Source organism: Squalius cephalus (genome assembly GCF_949319135.1).
Source record: "Squalius cephalus genome assembly, chromosome: 3".
NCBI lineage: Eukaryota > Metazoa > Chordata > Actinopteri > Cypriniformes > Leuciscidae > Squalius > Squalius cephalus.
Genome location: NC_137124.1, coordinates 57538714 through 57561848, shown reverse-complemented (window position 1 = coordinate 57561848; position 23135 = coordinate 57538714). Strand labels below are relative to the sequence as shown.

The 23135-nt window shown below is 40.6% G+C and overlaps 1 protein-coding gene across 1 annotated transcript in view; it reads left to right on the top strand.

The window, feature by feature from the left end:
- The window catches only part of adamts7 (a disintegrin-like and metallopeptidase (reprolysin type) with thrombospondin type 1 motif, 7), a 99458-nt gene that overhangs the window by 52318 nt on the left and 24005 nt on the right, over window positions 1-23135 (top strand). The window contains exons 14-18 of the mRNA XM_079864946.1: window positions 5793-5913; window positions 6049-6293; window positions 8182-8329; window positions 22064-22190; window positions 22308-22521. Of these exons, the coding sequence (XP_079721072.1) occupies window positions 5793-5913; window positions 6049-6293; window positions 8182-8329; window positions 22064-22190; window positions 22308-22521 (855 nt within the window). The remainder of the gene's footprint in view (window positions 1-5792; window positions 5914-6048; window positions 6294-8181; window positions 8330-22063; window positions 22191-22307; window positions 22522-23135) is intronic.

The window sequence follows — 23135 nt, the reverse complement described above, 5'->3', positions numbered from 1 at the left end:
TGAAGCCTTTACAGAAAATTTCAACATGAAACCAGTGCGCACCATACACACAACACAGTGTCCAATATTACAAAAGCAGCTAAATCACTAATGCTCTCTCTACCAAATGGCTATCAAAACCATAATCACACAAAAGTAGGACTAGAACCAACCCATCAAACTACTAATGTAGCACAGAACATTACCCAAACAAATACCACTACCACAATGGAACTTGCTGGCAATCAACTAAGGCAACAACTAACTCAGGGAGAACTAGCCTACACAAAGTCAAGTCACAGTTACTTGACACACAAAAGCTGCATAACACACAAAGCTAGGATCATGGACACATTACCACAATGGTACCCGTAAACTAGAGCACCTCTAACTCACCTAACTTATCAAAATCACCCTCTGATGAGCACAGCAAGCAAGCCCCCGAGTGCACTGACAATCCTTACAGCAAACCCCCTGGTACCTGCCTATCATACACTGAAACCTAAGTATCTTCTGAGACGTGCCGGGCTCGAGGCGTCTTTAAAAGCAAAACTTCAGTGAACCTCAGCCATTTGGCCAAGGACCTGAAATGCTTGCCCCCAACAGAGAAACATGTCTCCACCCAGAGTTATCTCAAAAATAAAAAAGGCAAAATAACAAATGAGTGCACAGATGGAAGGACAGATTTCTCTGCCCAGCTAGCACACTCCCTAACTAACCAGGGAGATCACCAAGTATTTTAAGTCAACAGCACTCAGACACTATACTCACCAGATACTCATCAGAAGGGAGAACACAGCAGCCTGCAGCTAGCATCGAACAGCACGCCACAAACTAACACCAAATTACACAATCTAGGGGGAAAAAACAACAAAAAAACTCCTCCGGATACAATAATCTCGGACGAGCGCCCAATATGTTACGACCCTGGCTCAAGGGAGGCAACATAGAGGAGTCACAAACGTCTATTATAACCAAAATAAGGTTTATTGCAAACAAAATGAAACAGACAAAGAATAATGGTGGCTGCTGCTATCCATGCTGCTGCTCCAGGCTGCAGTGTGAGAGAGAGAATGGGTGGAGCTAGACAGGGCTTTTAAATGCTGGCCAGCAGACCCAGGTAATTAGGGAAATGATGGGAGGAGCTTCCAGGATACCTGCAAAACAGGGCACAGAATAACTTTGGACATAACACTGACCATGTCCATCCCTTTATGACCACCATGTACCCATCCTCTGATGGCTACTTCCAGCAGGATAATGCACCATGTCACAAAGCTCGAATCATTTCAAATTGGTTTCTTGAACATGACAATGAGTTCACTGTACTAAAATGGCCCCCACAGTCACCAGATCTCAACCCAATAGAGCATCTTTGGGATGTGGTGGAACGGGAGCTTCGTGCCCTGGATGTGCATCCCACAAATCTACATCAACTGCAAGATGCTATCCTATCAATATGGGCCAACATTTCTAAAGAATGCTTTCAGCACCTTGTTGAATCAATGCCACATAGAATTAAGGCAGTTCTGAAGGCGAAAGGGGGTCAAACACAGTATTAGTATGGTGTTCCTAATAATCCTTTAGGTGAGTGTATGTTTCACTGAATTATTATACTGCTATAGACAGTACAATTGTGAAGACTTTTTGAAGAGAATCTCTTCAGAAGAGAGCTATTTCACTTACGTTTGTCATCTAGCAGAGGATAAAACATGGGAAAACCTGAACACTGGAAACTTGGTTATTACGTCAAGGCATGAACGCACCTATAATAATCCTTTCAGTTATAATTTGATGATGTGATCAGATAAACATGGTGTAGAAAACTATAAAGTTTACTCTATTCTTCTCCCAGTTCACCTGATAGTGTGTATCTGATTGGAATCTGATGTAGATTATTTACTTTTCACACTGTGTATCTCAACGGTTCAGATCTGATTTGTGTTTCCCGTGGTGCTCTTTCTGTGTCACCATTGTATTGTAATTTTCTGCTCGACCGTCTCAACAACACAACCTTGTTTCTGCAGTAACATTCAGCAAGTTTTCTATAACAACGTCTGCCATGTTAACATTTTACGTGGCGTGAGAAAGTGACATAAACCACACGAAATCCGATTAGAGTGGTCAAACTGAAATAGGATTTCAAACCATATATGAATGTAGCTCAAAATGGATTTGTATGTGTTTTTTTTTTTTTTGTGCCGTTCACATTTTCTAAATATGATCGGATTCAAATGGGATTTGTAAAAAAACTGAAATTCCCTTTCGAAAGGGAATTCGCACTGCGTCGATGACGCTTTGGGGAACGCCTCTGCGTGAACCGGTGTCTGAAACGCTTATCTAATCAAGCCTTGACATCACTACTGCGACCCGGAAGTATATAAGGAGAGCCTGGAGAACATCTCAACATCTTTTCGTCTTCAGGGACTGTTTTGTTTGTACTCTTCAACCTGAAACTTCAAAAAGGTAATCATGGCTTGTGAAAAATGCTTCAGGAAGTGTGTGCATCTGTGTCTAAGATATTTGATACTTGATGACACACAACTTGTGCGTTTATTGTTTGGGCTCAGAGCACGCACAATCAGTTCCTGAGGGTTCTGCTTGTGCCACTGTGAGTTTTTCCCTTGAGAAATCTCCACTCTCGTCTGCCCTCTTCTCGAGGGAAGAGGGTTAGACATCTGTACCAGGCGGTTTGGGACCTGTTCGCGCTGACGCAGAGAGGAGACTGGAATCGTGGGGTTATTCAGAGGGAGCTCGCTGAGGAGCTTGAGAGAATTGTTAATCTCTCACGCCCCTCGGAGACTCGCGAGAGTGAGCTGCAGGATGAGGATGTGTTATCACTAACATCCTCTGATCCAGCAGCGAGAGCTCTGCTGTATATAAAAACAACAGCCCAAGAGAGCAGGAAATGGCTGATGAGGGTGAAGAGGATTTACAACCCAAACCCTCACAGCCACCCTGCCCGGCGTATGTTAAGCTGTTGAGTGTTACGCGCTTCAGCGAGGCTTCAGCTGTCTTTGGAGCGCGTGAGGGAAGAGACCGCTCGTGGCAGACTTCTGTCGGTCTGGTGTCAGTTTTTGTAGTAAGTGTGCTCTTTCGTGCTCTTATGGTGATAGGCCTCCATTTTGTGAATGTCGTTTAGGCCATCGCTCTATGGGCAGCAGGTTGAGCTCTGTAGGTCTCCTCCCTTTACTAGAGTTTTTTAGTAAGTTTGAATAATAGACCACAGTTCCCTGTTAGAAAGTATTAAGAGGGTGTTAAATAGATAGGATGGGGAATTAGGGCCCTGAAGTTCCCATATATAGGTAGGCTATGCATACCCTTCCCATGGTCCTCCTGTCGTCAGGCTTATATAGCAGGTAGTGCCAATCTGTAGTTGTGAACAGGTTGGCTTTATTATATGGAAAATTCTCTAGTGAGGCCACCGTTCATCTGAGCATCTAACAGACATTCTGTGTGAGATGGCTTCCTCTCTAGCGGGAGTTTAGGCCACCGCTCTTTCAAGCTCCCGACAGAACTACAGAGTCAACCTTCGTCGGGTAACCTTGATAGCCACCTTAGACTAGAGCAGCAGGTCTCCTCTCACTTTGAGAGTCGTTTTGAGCTTATAGCTCTGAACTTCAGTCATATAATATTCAGTCAAATATCCCTCACAGGGCCACCTCGAAATCTGGCTTAGGCTTAGTAACTAGGAAAATGGTGGCGGTCTGCTGAGCATTTTCGCCTTGAGCCTCTCAGTATCTGAGTTTAGGTTCCTTAGAGCTAGAGCCCATCAGGATATTTTATTCCTGTAAATCTAGTTGTTCTTAGTACTGGCCTCGTCCTACTACAAGAGTGGTCTAGCCAAGGCCCGCCTTTTGCACTAGGTGTAAAAATGCTAGTGGTGGTACAGGGTAGATAGTAGCATAGGTAGCAGGCTGTCTTCAAAAAGCCTCCCATGCAGATGTCTCATGGGTGTTTGTCAGGCCTTTCAATCTAGAAAGTAAGAAGCAGTATGCTCAGGCCTCCACCCTTTAGAGATGAGTACTGCAGCTAGTTTATCCAGCTAGGCCTTAAAACTGAAAAAGGGTTGTTGTTTTTTTGTTGATACATTCTTCAGGGTCATTCTGATAGTACTTCCCTTGTTAGGGTCATTGTTTAAGAGTCCTTTGCTACCCATAGCTCGTATGATATCACCCTTCACCAACCAGGCTCAGGTAGAGACATATTAGTTACTCCCTCCCATTTGGTTGAGTACGCTCCCTTAGAGCTGAAGCACTGCCTGGGCTGACGCCCGCGACATTCAAAGCTATAGGCCTTATAGTAGGCCTCCACGATAGTCCGGTAGTGTAAGATTGTACTCCACTTGCTTTAAAGGGTTGATAGCACTTCTGCTGAGTACACTGCCTATTGGCAATGTAAACCTTAGAGCTGGAGGCGCTCCCCTTATTAGGGTCCCTTTCAGAGTGCACAGCCTCCACAGGGCTCTGAAGCACTGTGTAGATCCAGGATCGAGTAGAGTCACTCCCCACGTTTGCAAGGGTTAGAGAGCACTATGCTGAGTTGTACTCTCCAGGATGCCCGTCTCTATGATCCGGTCTGTGAGTGATTACTGCCACTATCTGCAGTCCTCCCTATTGGATGCCTCCACAAGTAAGTCAAGTAAGGTTAGAGACTCTGTTTAGAAAGCCTTAGCACTGCCCGGGCTGACGTCTGTGAAAGTCGAAGCTGTAGGCCTTACAGTAGACCTCCTCGATAATCCGGTAGCGTAAGATTGTACTCCCCTTTCTTTAAAGGGTCGACAGCACTTCTGAGTACACTGCCTGTGGGCAATGTTAAATAAGTATAACCAGGCCCACAGGGATGTCTGTGAGAGCACCTGGCTTCTGTGGCTAGCTCTGCTAACAGTCCCGCTATCAAGTAGTTAGGCCTTTAAAGGCCCCCTTGAAGGCGGCTCCCCAATGAGTTGGATACTCAGCATTACAAAGGCATTAACAGTCTGCTGAACAGTCCCTTCAGACAAAAAGATGTTGACATGTTCTCCAGGCTCCCCTTATATACTTCCGGGTCGCACTAGTAGTGATGTCATAGGCTGTCGCTGGCCAATAGGATTGCCGTGATTAGATAAGCGTTTCAGACACCGGTTCACGCGGAGGCGTTCCCCAAAGCGTCATCGACACAGTGTGAACTTCCTTGTTCTTTGGGAACAAAGTTACAGTCGTAACCTGAGACGATTTGGACTAACAGTCTGAACGAGGCTATAGATGGTGGATTCTTTTGACTTGGACAAGTTAAGTAAACATCTGCAACCATCTAGTAGATTAATTGCTAAAAGATCGCGACCTAATTCAGATCTGTGTTGGCGCTGCTGACCTTACGACACTGATGTCTACAGTAGCGTTCAAAATAGAGAAAATCACTTTTTGAGTGTAATTGCGCTTCAAATAAAGATTGTATCAATTACATAATTTCACCAGTAGGTGGCGACAAGTGACTGTTAAAACAATTTAAGTTGTTCAGATTAATTAATTAAACATTTTACATAGACTGCAGCAATCAACATTTTGTCAGAACCTCTAGTAAATTACATGTTGTTTTGTTCCGTTGCCTGTTTAGAATTGTGATCTCTATTTTAAACAAAAAAATTGTGATTCTTAATTTTTCCTGAATTGTACCATCCAGAATAACATAACAACCACCTAGCAACACCCTGGCAACCACTCAGAACACCCAATCATTATAACAAACAGCATTGAGGATCATACAAACAACAAACTCATGCACTTGTTAAAATGAAATGTATTTTTTTTATCTTTTATATGATTGTGTCACAGTACATAGGCTGTGATTATGAAATCGACTCGGATGCCGTTGAGGATCAATGTGGGGTTTGCCATGGAAATGGATCTACATGCGAGACAGTGAGAAAGACCTTTGAGGACAGCGAAGGGCTCGGTTTGTAAAATGAGTTTCTGTTTATATTTTACTGAAAGTAGCATTCATGTCATAAATATAACATTACACATTTGTTTTCTTTCTGCTTCATTTGTTTGAATAAGCTGAGTTGTTTTTGTTTTTTTTGTCTCCCAGGCTATGTAGACATAGGCCTAATTCCGGAAGGAGCACGAGATATCCGTATTGAGGAAGTCGCAGAGGCTGAGAACTACTTGGCATTACGCAGTAATGACCCCGATAAATATTTCCTGAACGGTGGCTGGACGATCCAGTGGAATGGCGATTATAAGGCAGCAGGAACAGTATTCACTTACGAAAGGACCGGGCAGCTGGAAAACATATCTTCCCCCGGACCGACCATGGAGCCGGTGTGGATTCAGGTACTGACTTCCATGCATTTGAGCAGAATCTAGTATGTCATGTTTGGGGGTTTTGGTTTCAGAAGCACCTGCTAAAGTGTTCTGCTAAACTAGGTCACAGTGTAGTGAATTGATGCCTGAAATGTGGTTTAGAGTTTAAATAGAGGCCTGAAATGGTAAACATAATTTAACATCTAACATTTGTTGTATGGCATGGAAAGGTATACAAACAACTACTTATACGATAAAGAGAACAGACTGTATTATCAAGGGAAACATTTACAGCTTCATAACAGACAACTGCAGATTTCTCCTAACACAGAGCCTTATCTGCTTATGTAAAGACTTCTGGATCATCTTGATGGAATTCTTCTTATTCGTATTTTTTTTTTTTTTTTGGTTGCACTTTATTTTATAGTACGTCCACTTACAGCGTTCTTACCTTAGAAAGTACTGGAAAATATAATGTAACCACATGGATTAAGGTTAGGTTTAGTAGGTTCAAGGTTAGTACTTACTTATTGCAATTACTATCATAAGTGCATAGTATGAACAGGATGGGGAACAGGACTGTGAAATAAAGTGCTATGTTTTTTTAATAAATGCGTAGTTCATTGTATATCCATCAACAGTAAATATTTGAACTGAGAAAACAGAACGTTTTTTTCTGACAGGCAAAGGGAAATCAATGGATTTGCATCAAATTCTGCTCAGCGGGAAGTAGCTTTGTGATCTTTTTCAATAACAAAAAAAAAATGCTGTATGATTTTATTCCAGTCCTTGTTTGAAAAGCAAAATATATAAAAAAATTTAGTGAACTTATTGATTTTGAACTTATTGCATAAAAGGCTTATTCCATATTAATCATTAACAGACAGAGTCTGATTATTAATATAAAATATGCATGCTTTTCATGTTGTAGTGCCATTAAAGTGAGGACACCGTTTATTAGGGATTTAGGCTAGTTTGTCTAGCAGAGAAGGGGTAATCTAGATAAAGGACTTCCTCCCACTGAGCGATTTGAGGCCTTTGGCTCGAAGCCTTTGCGTGGGTTTGAAAGAGGGATTTCTACAGCAGCAGGAGGCAGACAAATGAAATCTGGAGTAAAGGCTTATCACTCTCTTTTTAAAAAAAATCCCTTGTGGCTGAGAATAACTTACAACCTCACATTTTTCTGTTTTACTCTCCTGCTGTCTCAGTGTGTTCACACTTGTAGTTTGGTTGTCTTGGTTCTTTCGGACCAAAAAAGAAAATGATACATTTAGTTCTGGTGCGTATGGAAACTTGTTTCTGCCACAGAATAAAAAATAAAAAAGGTAATTGTGACTTTTTTTTATCTCACAATTCAGATTTTTTTTTCACAATTGTGAGTTTACATCTCAGAATTGCGTGATATAAAGTCGCAATTGCGAGTTATAAAGTCAGAATTGCATGATATAAAGTCACACTTGTGTGTTATAAAGTCAGAATTGCGAGAAATAAACTCGCAATTCTGACTTTTTCTCAGAATTGTATGTTTATATCTCGCAATTCTGACTTCAGAATTAGGAGATAAAAGTCAGAATTGCGAAATATAAACTCGCAATTATGAGATAAAAAGTCGCAATTATCTTTTAAAATGTTTTATTATTATTATTTTAAAATGTTTAAACAAGCTTCCATAGGTTCGCTTAGCATTCACACTGTCAAAACTAGATACAAAAGCAAAAAAAAAAAAGTGTCTGGTTCTTCTTTAATTTAAATTCATATTTACATTATCATATACAATAATAATCATATAATCTTGATGTATTGATATATGATTGTATGGGCATTGTCATAGATTCTAGGTCTGAGATTTTTGTTTTTCACATGATTTGTGTGTTCTTGTGTCAATATTTCTCTTTAATCTGCCCTCAATGTTCTCCAGCTGCTTTTTCAGGAGTCGAATCCTGGGGTGAGGTACGAGTACACCATAAGCAGAGACACTCTTGTCGTTTCCAACAACGGCACTGCTGTCTCTTATTTCCAGTGGATTTATGGGAGTTGGACGGAGTGCAGCGCCACATGTGGAACTGGTAAGGAGTCGTCTTGTTGTTGTACTCTTTCACTTTTAACTTACACTCATGCACAACTTGAGCCAATCCCGACTCATCTGCCTCACCACTTTTTATGTATTTACTTTAGGTAACTGCCCTGTTACAGTTTCATATTATACTAAAAAGTGCAGAAAATAGCTGAGTTGCTCAGTCTGGCTCAATTGCTAGTTTTCAGCTATAAATTAGCTCTCTGGCACATATTGCTTTCTCAATAATTGCAGACAGACAGCGAACTGAACTGTCCCGAGTTAAACTTTATAGGAAACAGACTTTGGACAAGCTGATGCTCAAATTTGTGTTGTTAAAACATCCCAGCTCAAGCAAGCTACAATATATTGGAAAAAAGACTTAAATAATGGTATAATATAGTAAGGTGCTGTCGCATTTGCTGTTGTGAAATCCAGTCATTTCAATCTACATGATAGGGAGTTTTGCGTGAGGGTGAAAAATTTCCTCATGTAGATTTTAGGGGTTAAACAGATCGTAGTTGATCCGTGATCCGTATGCACGCATGTGATTTGCGGATTAATTCCAAAGGTTAACCATCATAGAGGGAAAGTTTATCATTTGCACGTGTTTTGCCTTGCCAATTTAGTACTTGCGCGCTGTTATCTGTGCACACACACAGAGAGGCACGTTTCACGCAAACACGGAATTGATTCTTCTTTCACATCTTCTTGCCCTTGAACAGACAAGTACACACGAAATTATGTCAAAATATTCTCGAGTCGAAAACACAGTCGGTTATGTCTTAAGCGAACAGTTGTGAAAGAAATCTGATGTGTACCATTATACTGGATCCATGCATTCAGTCTTAAAGTGACAGCAGCCTAATATTCTAGTCTGTGTCATTAATGTTGGTCAACCAACATAACACAGCTTTAACAAAGATTAATCTACATTTAATTCATACACTATTATTTTACATTTAGGCATAATTATTACATTTCTTTACCTGAACTCTACAGTTAGACCTTTATTTGTAACTGTTATATTGAATTATTATCTATGCGCCTTGTAACTAGTGTATTTGTTCTTATTTTTTTACTGACTCCCCCCATTATTAAATTTTTTTCTTGCTGTTCCGAAAAACGATCTGATCCGTGACCGAAAAACCGTAATATGATCCGAAACTTGAGTTTTCCGATCCGTTGAATCACTAGCAGATTTCTATTGTCTTCTTTCTATTGTCACAAATTCGCAGCGTTGCTTGCTCACATGCTTGGTTTGAAAGTGACTTTTGCATGAGCGGTGCTTCTTGCATCGCTATGTTATTGACAATGGACTTTTTTTGCCCCGCACCAAATTCCACCAAAAATTCACTAATGTGACAGTCTTGGTGCTCAAGTCATTCCCAATATTTAGGGTGATTTCACACATGGTTTGATTGTCTGGTTCAAACCGGAATTCGATTACCCTCTTCCCCTGCTGGATTGTGTTCACTTTATATTATTTATATTATATTTCATCAACAAAGCAACAGCTGTTTACCTCTTACTTCGTAACGATGATGCAGGAGAAGGTTGCAAAATGCATAGCGTTGCTCACCACACTTTTATATTTTGGTTTTTGAATGTTCTAAATTTGTTCTGAAGAAGCGGGAGTCCAGCAGAAATGAGTGAGCGAGATGCACATAAACACACAATAGTTTTATTAAATCATGTGTCATCAATAGCTATTCACTTAGCACAATTACATTCATATCAGCAGCGAACTGTACCGCAGAACACTTTTTTTATGCAGACTCGGGTACGGTTTGTGTGAACACACCCAAGTTCGGAAAACAGCGTTCACGTCATCCAAACGAACCGAACTCTGACGTCAGTTGAACTCGGGTGCGCACCAAAAGTGCTAGTGTGACAGCAACCTTAAAGTCCCACTTTAGTCAATCATTTTATACCTGAAAACTCATCTTTGATCACCGTTGACGATCACACGTTGATCTGATTGGTTACAAGGTAGTTTGTGACGTCAGAAACACCAGCGATTTCAAACCGTGTTTTTGTGACTGTCTTTGGTTCACTGCAGTTTTAAGGAGAAAATACTCAGCAATGGTTTTGACTTATGAATTTACACATGATTTGTCTTAAAGCATATTAAAAACACAACATTAAAAGCTGGAATTTCATAAATACTGTGTATGTAGACCTCTTAATGATTTGAAGTACTGTTTTTTGTATACTACTTAGTTGGGGAAAGAAGGAAGTTTAGATTCCAGTTGGGTTGCACCGCACACAGTGAAACATCATTGGTTCAAAATCCTGCTCCACATAGCTCAATGATAAACATCAAATATACTCTGATTGGCTCTGATCGATTTCATGCATAATTTCACTTTCATTGGGATGACGTTGTTGCTGGAAACACTAGGACACTTGTTAAGACAAATGATGGCCTTTCATAATTTTCAGCAACAAATGGGATCTTTCACGAGTTCACCCTTACATCAATTAAACAGAGTAAAGATTATGCGTATTTGGCGTGCTGTCCGGGGGAGGGCTCCGAGCTCGGAAATTTTGCCCGAACCCAGAGTACTCCCCCGTTGTTGTAAGAGTATTTAGGACTAGAAGTGAGGAGATGGGGTGGTGGAGGGATGCTGTTAAACTGTCAACGAACGGAGGTAAGTTTGCAGTATATATACACCTCTTACCTCATTGATTGGGTTGATTAACAGAGTGTGGTCCACTCGTGTTTAATTAGGTTTGATTGTCTGAATGTGCTCCACATGTGTTTAATTAGGTTTAATTATCTGAACGTGCTCCCCCCGAACTTTGTTAATAAAACATCATTTCACGAGTTCACCGTTACATCAATTAAACAGAGTAAAGATTATGCGTATTTGGCGTGCTGTCCGAGGGAGGGCTCCGAGCTCGGAAATTTTGCCCGAACCCAGAGTACTCCCCCAAAAAGCAAAAGAGCAAAGGACAGCCGCCAGACTAAAGAGCCCCCCAAAACGCAGAAATTTGGCAGGCTGGCGATTTGAGAATAAGCCTGGTTGCTTGACCCGGAGGGCCTGCTGGCTCACGAGTGGGGAACAGACGTAATTTGGAACAACGACAGGAGCAGCTCACGGCTTCGGGCTGGTGGGTCCTATGTATCTGCTGGAAGGGAGAGAGGAAACATAGATTAATGCTACATCCGCTGGGAGACAAATGCTCACTAGATGGAAAAAGAGAAAACAGTTGCATGTTATGTCCGCTGGGAGACCAATGCTCGCTGGACAGAGAAAGGAGAAGCCTAGATGCATGCTATGTCCGCTGGGAGACCAATGCTCGCTGGACGGAGAAAGAGAAAACGGATACATGCTATGTCCGCTGGGAGACCAATGCTCGCTGGACAGAGAAAGAGGAGACCTAAATGCATGCTACGTCCGCTGGGAGACCAATGCTCGCTGGACGGAGAAAGAGAAAACGGATGCATGCTATGTCCGCTGGGAGACCAATGCTCGCTGGACAGAGAAAGAGGAGACCTAAATGCATGCTACGTCCGCTGGGAGACCAATGCTCGCTGGACGGAGAAAGAGAAAACGGATGCATGCTATGTCCGCTGGGAGACCAATGCTCGCTGGACAGGGAAAGAGGAGCCCTAGATGCGTGCTACGTTCGCTGGGAGACCAATGCTCGCTGAACGGAGAAAAAGGAAACATAAGTTCTCTACAGGAGAGTTCTTGCTGCGTCCGCTGGGAGACCAATGGTTACTGGACGAAGAAAGAGGAAACATAAATGCATGCTAAGTCCGCTGGGAGATCAATGCTCGCTGGATGGAGAAAGACTTAGGTGGACGACCTGGAGGGTTTTAATCGACGAGAGTTTGGTGGGCTTTTTTAATGTGGAACTGGTTGGTCCTGATGTAGCTTTGGAACGCATCTGAGGACCATCTTCCGAGAGCTTGGATCTGCTGCTGGGAGAGGCCTTTTTGGGCTGCTGAGGTTGCTGCCCCGATGCGGAAAGAGTGACTGGAGACATTTTTTGCTGGGGTGCCTGACTGTTGGAGAATGGATTTGAGGTGTTTCTGGAACCAAAAGTGTGTCACAGGTTTGTTGGAATCATCTATGAATAGGGGATCAAGAGGGGATTTAGCCTGAGAGCTTCTCCATTGAAGAAATGCCCAAACGGATTGGTATGGTTGGATTGGCGATGAGAGGTTGAAGATGGCCTTTTTTGGTTTGGTCTGTTTTGCTTTACTTAATCAAATATGAGATGGTTTTGCTATCCAGTACTGATAAGTCTGAGATGGTGGGGTGGACTCTTGGGTCGAATTTGGAAGTGATAGCGAGTTCCGAGCATCTAAGAAAACCAAAAAAGGCAAGAATAAACATGGCGTCGAGTGTGCGGGCTGTATTGAGGGGCTGGTAGCCTGTGTGGAGGGCATGACATGGTTGAATGTGCTACTGACTTGCATACCGCACATGAAATGTTCCTGCAACCTAGGAAAACCCTGCTGTGCAGATCTGGGTCGAGTGCCCCCCAGTGAGGGCATTGGTTCCACTGGGTGACCCGGACAGAGCACTTGGCAGTGAAGAGCTTGTGGTAGGTGTAGAAGTGCCCTCCTCCATAAGAGAGCGCAAGTTCGGCTATAATTGACAGATAATTGTTCAATTCACGCCACCTATGGGGGAAAGCGGAGCAGATTACTTCTGAGAAACGGCTGAGAGCAATAGTAAACTCTGAAAAAGAAAGTAAACGTGATGAATGTGAATTTGGGTTTTTTAAAGTGACAGAAAAATCCCCAACGTCTATTTGGCGGTTTGCTTCGGATATGGGTAGCAGAGAGAGAAGAGATGAAAGATCTACGTCCGCACCTGGGCTCCGCCGCGACTGCATTCGATGGGACGGGCATCTGAGTTGCTGTAAAGAGAGAGTGCTGAGATTTTGTCTGGAGAAGAGAGCTGGAAGGGACCAAAGCCGGGGCTGCGATTGACAGCGGAGGCAGCCTCATGCTTGAATCGGCCTCTGGAGCTTGGGGAGGTTGATTAAAAGAAGCGTGAGAAGGAAAAGGTTGAAAATGAGAAGAGTGGGCTTGTGCTGCAAGCGGAGGCAGCCTCACGCTTGCTTGAGCTGCTGGAGCTGCAGACCACTGAAAAGGGGAGGGGTTAGTAGCTGTCGCGAAAAAAGGTTGAAATGATTGGGCCTCCATTGCTAGCGGAGGCAGCCTCACGCTAGCGTCTGGAACAGGTGCTGAAGGCCACTGAAAAGAAAAAGGATTAGAAGCAGTGGGAGCAACAGACTGATATGCTGAGGGGGGGCCGGCGGGCCTGGCTGCATCTGGCGCTGCAGCCTGCTGGTGAGGTCTGACAGTGGAGGAAACTGGGGCGCGGCCCAAGCTCGCTGAAGGCCTGCTGCTGTGGCCTGATGCTGGAAGCGAGCTGGATTTGGTGCGGTGAGATGATGGTGTTGTCGAGCGAGGTGAATCCTGAGCTTTGCGGGCTTTACTTTGCCTATTGGCCGCTTTGGGGGCCGGCGTGTGGACTTCGGAGAGAGGTTGGCTGATTGCAAGGATACATAGAGTGCATACAGTTCCGCTTTATTCATCCTTCGCGAGAACTGAACATCCGAATTTATCAGCGCTTGCCTCAATCCTATGACTGTCCACTTCCTAATAGGTGGAATTGTTGGGACGGCCGAACGATAGGAAGACGCCGGAGAGGAATTTTGAAGTCTCGCTGGTGGAGGCGAGGGCTGGTCTCGGCGTCTAGGCGAGTGTGTGGCTGTTCGAGCAGGCCGGAGGCCTCGCGAAGAAGCCTGGGGCTCAGTTGTGATGTCGGGCGGAGAAGGAGTGGTCCTAGGATCGGCAGATTGCGGCTGATGATTCGGGGAGAAGTTAGACTCGTCGTCAGATGGGAAGAGCTGGAGTTGCGACATGATAGCACAAAGTGTGAACAAATATGCTGTTAACCCTCTGAGGTCGGCAATCACGCCGGCGTGATCTGCTCGCTTTTTTCCTTATCAGTTGAATTGAGACCCAAAATACTCTTTTGACTTTGATTTTACAAACAAGTTTCATACTTCAATCGATTCTGTTAAATGTGTATTATTTTTGTGTATACTCACAATAAAAACAAAGTGTTGTGCTTTTTGCCAAATAAAGAAAAATAAACACGAAACGAGTTCTGCCTTCTCTCTGTCAGTGTAGTCCATTCTGAAACGCGTCCGAAAATGAACAATAACTCAGCGAATACTCAGTCAATCAGGCATACAGACACACAGGCATGAAGCTTGAATTCTCTTCTTTTAAATGAAGTAATTTATATAAAAAACAAATATTCTCATCTTGTGAAATCTGTATTAAAAGAGAGCGATTCCAGTCGAGCTCATTACAGCTCATTCAAATGTAATGTGACACGCCCACGGAGAGCGCGCGCTATTCAAACGCAAATGATTGAGGCAATCCACACAAACCTGTGAACGCCCCCATATCAGCTCGAGAAAACACAAGTTTATTCAGATCATTACTTGTTTACACCGTCTCGCAGCGCTGTGAGGAATAATAATAATGGAAAATGTTCCTCAGAAGTGCGGGTATATCGAGGAGCGAGCTGAGGAATACTGTACCCAAAAAACTGTAAGTTTTTTTCCTTCTCACGTGAATCGGGTTTCTGTTTATGAATGAATGAACGGCAGAGATGCGCGCTGTTTACCACAGCTCGCAAAAAGACAGTTTAAATTTAAATCGTGTGTGTGAATGAATTATGTTTTAGCAAACTGTATTGCTATACTGAGATGAGTAAAAATCGACTGAAATATGTTGAAATAAAATGTAGGCTATTTGTATAAGCAACGTATTAAACTGCAAATTAACATTTATATGCCCTAATATTTCATAAAAACAACGTTACAGTCAGGCGAAATATGAAAGACAACATTTTGTTGACTAGATTTGGGTACAGTTTTTACTGTAGAATATACTGCCACATCAAATAAGCTTTTGTTTAGCAATTTCTATATATATAAAATACTATTTTTGTCAAAAATAAAGTCATCAACTAAGATGTTAGCTGTTCCAATGTTGGCTATATTCAAACTAATGAATATATAATAAAATGTAGGCCTATAATCATTTTTTTATATATATAAAGAAAGAGTACATTGAAAGAGTATTGTTGAAATTGCAATTATTGTTGTAATTGTAACCTTTTTAATAAAATAGCAAAATATATTTACAAGATAGATGTAAGCAAAATCTTAAATGGTCAATATAAGTCTTCTTCTAAATATATCTTTTGTCCTTGCATTGTGGCTCAGTCAGTGTCACACCTGAATGAATGGCTAATTATACAGAGTGGGTGGGACATTGTATTCTCAGGTGTAAACCACTCCTCGTTCACGCCCCCCTCGCATATTGGCTTTCCAAGCAAAACCTGTTTTACATCAATTTAAATCAATGTATTGTTTTATGTGAACGATAAAGCAAGACTATTTTCACATAATTTTGAAGCCAGAACTCGAAGCGACAACATCCATTAGTCAAAAGTCTTATTGACACATATTTATTATGAGTTTTGTGGTCTTATTTCAGCAACTTTCATTTTTATTTTTTTCAATAACCACGCATAAACATTATTCTCTTAAAAATTCAAAAATATACTGCATGGTGATCACATATTTTGGTAGCCCTGTTTGTGCTATATAGAGTGAATTTACACCTTTGCCATTAACATGTTTATAAATAACTGAAAAAAGCACAAATGTCAGAGCATGTCAGAACACCTCCAGGGCCCAGAAAACCGCTCAGACTCCAGAGGGTTAAACTGTCAATGAACGGAGGTAAGTTAGCAGTATATATACACCTCTTACCTCATTGATTGGGTTGATTAACAGAGTGTGGTCCACTCGTGTTTAATTAGGTTTGATTGTCTGAATGTGCTCCACATGTGTTTAATTAGGTTTAATTATCTGAACGTGCTCCTCCCGAACTTTGTTAATAAAACATCATTTAGACTTAATCAAGAATTCAGAGAATGTTTAATTGGTTTTAAAGTGTGTCTAATTTGACACAGGGATCACTGTTTTTTTTTTTGTTTTTTTTGTCAGCTGGCGGGTTAATCTGCTAAGCATTTCCAGTTAATGATGTTGAAGGCCTTTTAAAATCTGCCGCTGTTGTTATGAATGTTATTAGGAGCCATGCAGGAAGAAATACTGTCTTCAATGTTTAAGAAAGTACTTTTGAAGTTCTTACAGTGTCATTCATACTCAGTTTAACATATTGCTTAATATTGACATATTGATAATCAAAGTGTAATTATGATAAACATCCTGACAGTTTTTACAAGCTCTTTTTACAAACATCTCATTCCATCATTCCTCATATGTGATTTTCGCTGCTTATGTAAGGATTACTAAAAAGAACAACTACTACTTCTAATTTTGCTACATATTTCATTTCTTTGTATCTCAGAGACCAATATTTAATCTGAAAAAATTTAACTTTTTTTTTTTTATTTGACAAGGCAGCTGAAATCACAGGCTTAAGGATTTACATGTAATTGCACTCTGCGGGAAGCAGAGCTTTTATGGTAAATGTACCATTTAAATGATGTATTCAAAACAGGGATTAAAGTTTAATGTAGAGCTCTTTTCATTTACAGATAGAAAAGTACAAGCAAATGGATGGGTTTTGTTGTCAAAAGGCTGTGATAATGACAGAGTTGGTAGAAATTATTTAGAGAAGCTGGTAGTTATAAAGCTGAACCAATCGCATACAACACATTTATTTGTTAATCATTTCATTTAGTTTTGCTAATAGAAAGAGGTTTGTATACTAAGGTGTTTTGGTGGAAAATTAGAAAGTAAAATGCACACAGAGACAAGAGTTTGAATTATTAGACTGAATATCTCATCCTTTGTATACATGAGGTTCCAGAAACCTGTAAACTAAGTTGGACAGGGTCTCTGATGGAGTTTCTTAAAGGGGTAATGACCAGTGGCGATTTCTTTAAGACTGCAAGGGAAGCTCGGCTTCCCCTATAATGTCAAAAAATGAATGGTCAAATATGTACTATTGCATTAACATTTTATTGACTAAAATGCGTTAGAAAACGTTCGTCTCAAAGACGAGTTCGTTCAGAATCAGTTACAGGTCGGCTTACTCGATTTCCTTCTCATACATTCCCGTAGCGTCACAGTGCATTTCCCTGTTGAAGCCCAGCGTCCGTTGACTTCAATGGGGCTGCTTCGAACAGTTTTTTTCAGCGCTTCGAAACTAGACGGTCATTGGATAAATGCTGCGATTATGTCCCGCCCACGGACGCTCAGCGTCTCTGGGAGTGAATGGGGAGTGGGCTGGCCCGGACTCCGGGCTTCCGCGTGATGATTGGAGGGTCTGTCGAAAGGCTGCGTCTCCTTTTGATTGACAGCGATTTCATACAATAAAAAGTCGCTGATGTTGAAGCTGTTCGAGCTCAGTCCCATCGCGGATTTTTCAAAGACAAACTGCTGCAACCTATTTCTTGGTATTTGCTTGTCGAAATTGCTAGCCAATTTTTATAATGCATTTCACACAATTATACATTTATACCTTTATTATATTATTACTTATTATATTATTATTAGTAGTAATAATTCAAAAATAATTATTAAAATAATTAAAAATATACATTATTAGTAGCATTATTATTATTATACTTTATTATATTATTATTTATACCTTTATTATATTATTACATACATTTTTCACAGAGCATTTTCTTGAAAAGGAACGTAGAATTTACGTATAAATAAATGAATAATTTTTATGATGTAGGCCGAAAATGAGCTTCCCCTCTTTGAAAGACCAGCAGCCGCCACTGGTAATGACATGGATTGTTTTTTATTATTATTTTAATATGTTCCTTGAGGTTCACTTATGATGTTAATAAAGTTTATTGCACAATAAAAAAACAAATATATATGCGGAAAATGATTATTTTCAGTATCAACACCCACTTGCTATTGAAAACATTATGCATATAAAACCGTCATTTACAGACAAGGCATTATTAAGCGTGTGGAGAACGTCAGAAACTGAACGCACATCTGTATACTGCATCAGTGTAGACAGCATCAGTCATTATAATGCTTTCTGTTTGTTTTGTATTTGTATTTGTCAGTGTAGGCAAATGTCTGCCATTAAGCGACTGAATGCCAGGAGGCGGAGCCTATAGTGCATTCATGATGTAAAACTATTGGTTGATGTCTTGTTCTGGGGGCAGGCATATGCAAATATATTGTGTGATGTCACAGATCCCGTAATATCAAAATGAGCCATTTTTGGAGCTTGATTAAATAAATTATTTTTTTAATGAGGAGAACGCTTTAAGCTATGAAACTTGCAGGATGTTTTTAATGGTGCAAAGACCTCTTATATGTCAAAAGATCAAGGCAAATTTGATTTCTTCTGTCATGACCCCTTTAAAGTCAATGCAATGCTGCTGTATATTTTAATACTTTACTCAAGTGACTCCTCTTGAAATTCAAGTAAATGTTATTGATTCTCGTTGATGATGATCAGTGGATAGTTTCCCATGAAATGCCATTTGTTTGTCTTTAGCTAAATGTGTTCTTTACACTTTGTAAAATGCATTTATTTTATATTTTGCTTTTGGCCATCAACAGCTCTGTTAAAGGTTATTGCACAGCACACAAATTTTTTTAATTAACATTAATTTGTAATGTTATTTGTAATAAAATATGAAAATGAAGTAGAATATTTCAAAAACTGTGTCCATATCTTCCCCAAGACCACCATTCTCGATAATTCTGAAGAGTTGGAGTGAATATGATCATTTTTAGATGCAATTAACCGCTGTTCATCTTTAATTTGACTGAAGTGCTCAAACAAATGCCATCATTTAATTGGTCTGACACAGCAGGTAAATCAATTATTTTATATCATAACAGCAGAATTAAAGCTTTGTCGGTCCAAACTCAAATGAAGGGTTCCCAGTACATCAAACAATGATTTAAGATGAGCTGAACTATGCATTTAATATGTTCAAATTTTAAAAAATCAATATTATGAACTGTAGTGACTTCAGAGTTAGTCTCAGCCTCAGACGTCATGCACACAGACTGTTGTCAATTTGAAGATCTGGCTACGCGAGACTACTTCAGAGTATAAGCTAATAAATTATTAAATACGTGTGTGTGGGCAAAGTCATCCTATGTATTGCTTCCATTGTGCAACTGAAAGAAATGCAAGATAGCACTGCTTTTAATCGAATTAATTGCATGATGTGCCGAATATTAACTGAATTAATCGCAAATTAATCGCACAATAATTTTGGCTGAGAAATTACTCCCAAATGATTTAAAGCCAGGGCCTAGTGTATGAAACGGTGTCCGTCGCCAGTTGGCTAGTAAAAATGTTTTGAATTCTAATAATGCAATGTTTTGACAACATGAACGTGAATGTGAACGATGCTCTGTACAGTTGACAGGTCAATGCTTCATCATCACGAAAGTTTCAGCCTTTCCAATATAAATATATTGCTATATCATATGATATAAACATGAGAAAAAAAAACATATTTGCCCCCATATCTTAAATTTTAGTGGAATTTGAACTGCATTCTAATAGGCTTCATCATGCAGTCAGTCGTGTTCATAACTAAACTGCATGCAGTGTAAAAAGGGCCTTTCACACTGAACGCGATTAAGGATTATCATTATTTTTTCCATAATTAATCCACCAAATTAACATTTTAAATCAACAGCCCTAATGTACGATTCTGATGACAATAAAATAAAAGTATCTTGAGTTAAACATGTATCTGTAAGTGAACATATGACATTGTATACATGAGATCAGGTCATTTGTGACACTGTGTCTTTTGGGGGTCACAACAATCAGTGCAAACTGACGCATGGGCCCCAAGGCCCTTTTGCCCATCTGTTTGAGGGTTCATCTGATGACATTCTTCAAACACCTGTGAAAGTCTGTGGGTCCCTTCTTCTCTCTATTGGAAACTTTGCTTCTCAAAGCGGTCAAATAAAGGTCGAGACCAGCCCGAGGATGAGGAGAGTACACAAGAAGAGCTATCCCTCCTCCTTTTGAAGCTAGAAATAATAATAGAGAAGTGAAGGTGGTAAATATCAAAGGCCATGAATTTGATGCCATGTCTGGTTTTGAACTACAGAATGACTGAGCTCAAGATTCTTCTTATATTCAAATGGTTCAAATTCATTCCCAGAGGAAAATAAGATGATCAGAAAATGTTCAAACCACAGAAAGATTATGGTGCTCGTGTTCGTAAAGGCACACTGAATTATTGTTAAATAAAATGCCTCTCTCTAAATGCCAGCCAAATTAAAATAGTAAGATTTTTTCAAATTTTCAGTTTAGTGTTGTTGGCATTTCACAGCATTGAGATAACACTGAACAATACTTAGTTTCTATTCATCTTAGTTCATGTGAATCTCAACATTTACTAATCCATTTTTAGGATCGAAATTTGTATCTGTTAAAATACAAAATAGGAAAAGTTAAAAAATAAAGTCTTACCGAATATATTGTTCATTGCAAGTTCATGTTAGTTAAAGGGATAGTTCGGGCCAAAAATGATATTAAACCCATGATTTACTCACCCTCAAGCCGTTCGAGATGCATATGTCAATCATTTTTCAGACGAACACATTTTCAGTTATTTTAGAAAATGTCTTAGATCTTTCAGTGGTTATAATGTCAAGTTATGGGGTCCACCTCCTTCAAGTCCCAAAAAAGTGCATGCATCCTTCACAAAAGTAATCCATCCGGCTCCAGGGGGATAAACGAAGGCCTTCTGAGGGTAATTGTCATAAAAATATACATATTTAAAACTTTATAAATGAAAATAACTGGCTTCCGGCAACGGTCGACGCGCGTTCACGGGAGATGGATGCCGGCGTATGACGTAGGACGTAGCGTAGGAAGCGGCGTGACGTAGATTTAAAAAACATGTATTTAAAAGAAAATGTCGGAGGATTTTGATATTAGAGAAGAGGATATTGAGTTTTTCCGACATTTTCTTTTAAATACACATTTTTTAAATCGTGGAAATCCTGAGTGGAGTTTTGTTTTGCTCTGCTCTCTGGCTGCGCAGTCGCGTTCATTCTACGTCACGACGCTTCCTACGCTACGTCCTACGTCATACGCCGGCATCCATCTCCCGTGAACACGCATCGACCGTTGCCGGAAGCCAGTTATTTTCATTTATAAAGTTTTAAATATGTATATTTTTATGATAATTACCCTCAGAAGGCCTTCGTTTATCCCCCTGGAGCCGGATGGATTACTTTTGTGAAGGATGCATGCACTTTTTTGGGACTTGAAAGAGGTGGACCCCATAACTTGACATTATAACCACTGAAAGATCTAAGACATTTTCTAAAATAACTGAAAATGTGTTCGTCTGAAAAATGATTGACATATGCATCTCGAACGGCTTGAGGGTGAGTAAATCATGGGTTTAATATAATTTTTGGCCGAACTATCCCTTTAATGCATTAACTAATAAGACGTTAATAAGTGATCCTATGAATAAACTGTATTTAATTTTTTTTGTCATTACATTTTTGTTTAAATTAAATGTCATTTATTTTGGGCAGTGGGTTTATTTATTCATTTGATCTGTTTTTTCCTATGAAGAAGGGCAGGCTGTGGTACAGTTATCAGCTTTCTCTCTGTTAAAATGGCAGAAAAGTCTGTAATTTGCATTAGCAAGCGTGCCTTTTTCTAAACAACTGCTCCTCTTGTTTTCAGGTGTGCAAAGGCAAGTTGTACACTGTGTGGAGAGAACATCTGGCATCGTTGAGGAGCATTACTGTGATCAGTCTACTAAGCCTGATGACAAGCAAACTACCTGTAATAAGGGCTCTTGTCCAGCCATGTGAGTTTTACGGCTGAACAGTCCTGTGCTTTACACACCCATCAGCAGCATCCCACCTAATGGCTTTTAAGTGCAGTAAAATTGCAATAAATTCCTGTGATGTTTCTGTGTCATCAGATGGTGGGTTGGAGACTGGCAGAAGTGCTCATCTAGCTGTGGGGACATGGGGCTTAGGAAGAGAACAGTGCTGTGTATTCAGAGCCTAGGGCTGGATGAGCAACGAGCACTTCAGCCCACTGAATGTCAACGCTTGCCTAAGCCTGAGTCAATTGTCCGGTGTAACACACGCGTGTCCTGTCCTGCTGACTGGACTACTGGAATCTGGTCAGAGGTGAGCTGGCTATATACGTACAAAGTTCTGTCGTGAAACTCTAGATGGCGCAGGCTGATCGGTCCTTAACTCAACCTGCTTGCAATCACATCATTCTCTATAGGGCACAGCTGATTGGTCCTGCTGTTTCAGTAGCCAATGAGCTCGCTGCTCAACCTTCAAATACTTGGTCAGCATTTGCTGTAGCAGTTGCAGCGCGCTTTCAGAAACCCTCCACCTTCCCCAGCTCCACCTGTATAGATCTGCTATGGGTAATTCATGTACACTATATTGTACAGCAGCAGCATGTCTTACTTGCTCACAGCAGCGTGTCGTGTCGTGTGTGTATTGGCAGGAGCAAGTCTCGTACTTGCTCTGCAGCAGCAGCAATAACAGCAAAAGCATAAAAGATCTATTTCGCCAAGACCAAACATATCAACATTGTCATATCCATTACCATGCCAAACACTCTGAGAGTTGTCATGATTGAAATGTGATTATGACATTCTTAAAGAGTACAGAATGATCTGTGAAGAAAGGTTTTACTGAGATTGTCTGCGCAGCCTTGTAGTATTATAGCAGCACTATATATATATATATATATATATATATATATATATAGTGCTGGTCAACAA